Source organism: Microchirus variegatus (assembly GCF_963457635.1).
Source record: "Microchirus variegatus genome assembly, chromosome: 17".
Lineage (NCBI taxonomy): Eukaryota > Metazoa > Chordata > Actinopteri > Pleuronectiformes > Soleidae > Microchirus > Microchirus variegatus.
Window position 1 is genome coordinate 1,750,035 of NC_139818.1, and position 5,034 is coordinate 1,755,068.

The 5,034-nt window shown below is 44.1% G+C and overlaps 1 protein-coding gene across 1 annotated transcript; it reads left to right on the forward strand.

Moving 5' to 3' along the window:
* Positions 1-419: 419 nt before the first annotated feature.
* On the forward strand, positions 420-4,963 carry ccnh (cyclin H). The gene is made up of 9 exons (XM_083903554.1): positions 420-663; positions 746-868; positions 1,237-1,310; positions 2,064-2,277; positions 2,378-2,541; positions 2,638-2,699; positions 2,813-2,918; positions 4,707-4,770; positions 4,851-4,963. The coding sequence occupies exons 1-9, from the start codon at positions 547-549 to the stop codon at positions 4,875-4,877; spliced, it is 951 nt and encodes a 316-aa protein (XP_083759680.1). The 5' UTR covers positions 420-546; the 3' UTR covers positions 4,878-4,963.
* Positions 4,964-5,034: the final 71 nt, after the last annotated feature.

Here is a 5,034-nt window from a genome sequence, read left to right on the forward strand (position 1 = left end):
TCAATTATTAAAAACAACGTGGGTGAAGTGTTTTATATTAAATATAAAGACAGAATTTATAAAAAATTAATACATTAATAAAACAAACAAACAAAAACAATATACTTGTACATTATTGACTGACTTTAACATTGACCTTGTCCTAATGAGACAGAAGCACGTTTCAGTGTCTAAACTGGTTAAATTCAGGTCTAAATCTTAAATAGTGGCTTATAATTCAGGATTATGTGGTTATAGTAAAAGTTAACGCTTTATTTAGTTTAGCTAAATGATTAAAAGTCAGTGTTTCTACTTGAAAACACAGCTGTGTAAGAAAGAGTGAGTGTTTCTCTGTGCGCGGTGTGTCCCTACATTACGGTCGTCGTCAGGAAAAAATGGCGACGCTGCGCTGACGTCATAAAGGAGCGACGGCGACCTGCTGCTGCTCCGCCATCATCATCATCATCAACACTGTTGTCAAAGCTCGTGTTTGACGGTGAATTCGCGTTGAAACACAAACCAAACACAGAGACACAAAGTGAACGTTGTTCTCCGCTCACTTCACACATGTTTCACAACAGTTCTCAGAGGAAATACTGGATCTTCAGCAGCGACGACGAGCTCGACGACATGCGACGAAACGCGAACCAGAAATTCCGCAACAGGATACTGGACAGCGGGAAGGTGAGTGTTCAGAGGAGAGAGTGATACCTCACCTTCTTCTTCTCCTTCTTCACCTCCTCTTCCTCCTCCTCCTCCTCCTCAGAGTGCAGTGAGTGAGTCCATGTTCCTGGAGCGTCATGAAGAAGACGTCTTATTTAAACACTACGAGCGGAGGCTGCTGGACTTCTGCAACGCTTTTAAACCCGTGATGCCCAAGTCTGTGGTGGTGCGTACACATGCATGACGTCATCATCATCTTCATCAGTTCATCATTATATGTACTTAGTATATATATATATGTATGTGTGTGCAGAGGCGATTCTAGAGTCTGCAGGGGCCCTAAGCAAACATTCCCAGGGGGCCCTTCCTTCCAAACAGTGTTCATCACCATTATGTTATAAATAATCTGACACCAATAAAAAAAATGTATGACTTCAAAATATATAAAAAAAAATTAGAAGTGAATGAAATAACATGGCAAAACCTTGTCATTAAAAAAGTATGTGAAAATATAAATGTAAAGAACAATAAAATACTGTAAATAGCTTTTTAAAAAAACATTTTTTGTGTGTGTGTGTGTGTGTGTGTGTGTAGGGCACAGCCATGATGTACTTCAGAAGATTCTACCTGACCAACTCCATCATGGAGTACCATCCTCGCATCATCATGTGAGTCACTGTGTTCACATGTATTTTCCACATGTTCTTTCAGTGCAAATCTGAATCTGACACGGTTTAAAGGCGCCATATGTAAGAATGTGGCCAAAAACAGTTACTACACTCAAATTCAAAACACAGGTCTTTTAGGTTTCGTTTTCTCCGCCATTGTAGCTCAGACGTAACTGGCAACCCGTGGTTGCTCAGCAGCGGAGACTCCTACTGCATTGATTGGTAGACGGCGGTAGGTGGCGCCACATGAAGCCAAAACATGATTTGCAGTCTGCAAAATATATTTTTTTAATGCAAATATTTTGGCTGTACTGCTGTTGTTGATACTGAACTCACCAACAACAACAGTACAGCCCAAATATTTGCATAAAAAAAAATATTTTGCAGACTGCAAATCATGTTTGTTTTGAAATCATGTTTTGGCGTCATGTGGCGCCACCTACCGCCGTCTACCAATCATTGCAGTCAGTAGAGTCTCGGCTGCCGAGCAACCACGGGTTGCCAGTTACGTCAGAAAACGAAACCTAAAAGACCTCTGTATTTTGAATTTGAATGTAGTAACTGTTTTTGGCCACATTCTTACATATGGCGCCTTTAAGTCAGTTGATATTATCTCCCCATCAATCCTGATTGGTTACTGTCCCTTCAGACTCCTTTAGGTGTGTACGTTCATCAAGAATTATGTTTTTTTTTTAAGTCTAGTAAACATGAAACTCCTGCTCAGCCTCATTTACAGTCACTGTGTCACTGCAGGCTCACGTGTGCGTACCTGTCCTGTAAGGTGGACGAGTTCAACGTCTCCTGCACTCAGTTTGTGGGAAACCTGGTGCAGGAGACGCCGGCGGGACAGGAGAGGGTCCTGGAGCAGATCCTGGAGTTTGAGCTGCTGCTCATCCAGCAGCTCAATTTCCACCTGGTGGTCCACAACCCCTACAGACCCATGGAGGGGCTGCTCATCGACCTCAAGGTGGCTGGAGGAACCTCAATGGATGATGATGATGGATTATGTCCCCAACCCCCCGGTGAGTTATTGTCCCCCCTCATAATGAGTCATGTCCTCCCTTCAGACCAGATACCCCATGCTGGAGAACCCGGAGTCTCTGAGGAGGAGCGCAGACGACTTCCTGACACAGGCGTCCATGACGGACGCCGGGCTGCTGTTTCCACCGTCTCAGATCGCTCTGACGGCTATTCTGAACAGCGCTTCACGAGCAGGGCTTCACTTGGAGAGGTGGGTGCTTAACTTTAGACCATTTAACGACAATAAGGTGCTTAAATTTGAGTGCGTTATAGTTTAGTGTGTTTTTAAAAAAAAAAACATTTCTAGCTACCTGACGGAGTGCTTAGGGCTGAAGGAGGACATCTCAAAGATGTATGACTCCATGAGACGTGAGTAAAACAAAAAAAATAATAAGCAAATAAATTGCACCTTTCATTTGTGACCACAGGGTGGCGATATTAAGCTACAGTGTGAGTTTTTTACTCTCTCTCTGTTCCTCCAGGGATGAAAACCTTGCTGAAAAAGTATGAACTTCCCAAAGCCGACGAGGTGAACTCTTACAAACCGAAGCTGGAGAGGATTCACGCCGAGTTTGGCTCGACAAACAAGTAAGAGGAGGAAAATTTAAGAGATTTATAAATCTATTCTTACACTAAATATTCAGATGATGTGACTTCAACATGAATCTTAAGACAAACGGACGATCACCGAGTAACTGACGACTACATGAACTGCTAACAATCAATCTAAACATCTCTGGGAAGACATTTTTCACAGCTTTTATCTAGCCCTGATTTTAAAATGCATGGTCCATTTAAGGATCGAGTGTTATAATTAATCCCAGTTTACCTGCGCACTCAGTCTCTATAAAGTGATCCAGTCCAGGTTTTCCACAGTCATAAGTAGGAACAGTTTTATTGAAGCCACGTTGTCGTATCTAAGATGCAAAAGGTTCAAGGTTCAGTATCAGGTAGAAAAATAAAAAGGAACACATCATCATCGTCGTCGTCATCATCAGAGAGAGGAAGAACAACAACAACAACAACAGCACACCACATTCCTAAATACACCATCCATACCTTGAAGCACAGCTGATATTGGTATTGCTGATGAGGAGATTCTCAGGCTCGCTGCTCGCTGAGGTCCGTGGTATCAGCCGCAGTTAAACACTGGAGCGACGACAGGCACAGATTTTAGACTTTTTGCAGCCGCTCGGCTCATCAGGAGGCACACGAGGCCGAGGTGGATCGATCTGTGCGTGGCACGACCTCTCAGATGATGAATCTACGTCGACGACAGTCCAGAGACGCCGCGACTGCGCGAAAGCTATGGAGCGATGCTTGTTAAGAGCAGCATATACAGTATGTAGGCCCAGGCGTTATAATAGAAAAAAAAGGATCCATTCAAGGTTTAAACACATGCACTGGAAAGTTCGACACTCATCTCCTACAAATGCTTAAGGCTATCCCTCGCGTCTGTTCAGCTAGATCGTACAAAAACACGCTTTTATGTCTACGCAAGCCTAAAAGTACATATCGAAACAACGCAGTATGTAAAAATGGAGCAGGTGGATACAAAGATGGGGAGGGAGGAAGGAAGGGGGGAGGGAGGGAGGAAGGGGGGAGGGAGGGAGGAAGGGGGCGGGGTTTCTTACACCTGGGATGGGATGGCGTGAAGAGAAGAAGTTAAGGCTCGTGTTGTCTTGGAGAGAGGTGCTACGTTTAGATTTCCCTGATGACGGCAGAAAAACGCTACTTTAATGCTTTGGATCGCTTCCCCCGGTCGAAAATGTCCCCCACAAGTCCTGTCCGAGGAAAGAAGTAAGTTTAAAACGTCTCTGCAGCTGCACTGTTATCTCAGGTCCTCGGCTTTCATCGGTTCAAAACCGCTGTCGGTGGAGCATCTCGGGAAGGGCTTCGGAAGGACAGTGTTCAGATATGCAGCACGTGAAGGTTTCCCCCGCGGAGAACAGCCGTCGCAGAAGTGCCAGGAATCTCGGCCACATGCTTATAAATACAATCAGACTTGAGTCTTCGGTCGTGCACCCAAACGGGACGAGGCTTCCCTCACTTTGGCTGACTCGGTGCGCTCCGACGACCACTTTTAATGGAAATCCGTCAAAGTCACATGACCTGGATGGCAGCAGCCAGAGACATGATGGTGCACTCTGTCCTGGAAGATAAAGTCACATAGTTGTAAAAAAAAAAAAAGGCCACAGGCGAACAAAGCAGTGAACTATGTTAGAGACAAACTAAGAGACTACTGATGGTGATCATGAAGGTGTAGCAGACACTAGAATGTTGATAATGAACTTGATTACATTAAAAACAGAGTTCAGTCACGGCTTTCAAATACAAACCTCGTCGTGCACTCAATTTAAAACGCGTGTCTTTCAGCAAACGTAAGAGAGGATACGAGGACGACAGCCATGTTGCAAAAGAACCACGTTTGGTAGAAGAGGTGAGAGGAGCTACAGCAAAGCTTTGGTCCAGTGTTTACGACTTATTTTAACACAAACTTAAACCTGTGCTTTTCTCCAGGAATGGACGGATGAAGACCTGGTGTGAATCTACTTCCTACTTAATTCCAGTCTTGAGCATTTACTTTTCGACATGACGCCGACGTCAATCCTGAGTTTCCCTTTGTTGTGCCGTAAGAATAAAGATATTTTTCTACAATGAAGGACTCCGTCTACTTTACAAAAACTGTTTAATAAGTGCATGC

What these genes read in the sequence shown, in the direction of transcription:
- ccnh (XM_083903554.1), top strand. Translation starts at nt 547, where the DNA reads ATGTTTCACAACAGTTCTCAGAGGAAATACTGGATCTTCAGCAGCGAC. An exon ending in GGCTGCTCATCGACCTCAAG is followed by an intron (nt 2,278 to 2,377) that starts GTGGCTGGAGGA and finishes TCCTCCCTTCAG; the next exon opens with ACCAGATACCCCATGCTGGA. An exon ending in AACCACGTTTGGTAGAAGAG is followed by an intron (nt 4,771 to 4,850) that starts GTGAGAGGAGCT and finishes GCTTTTCTCCAG; the next exon opens with GAATGGACGGATGAAGACCT.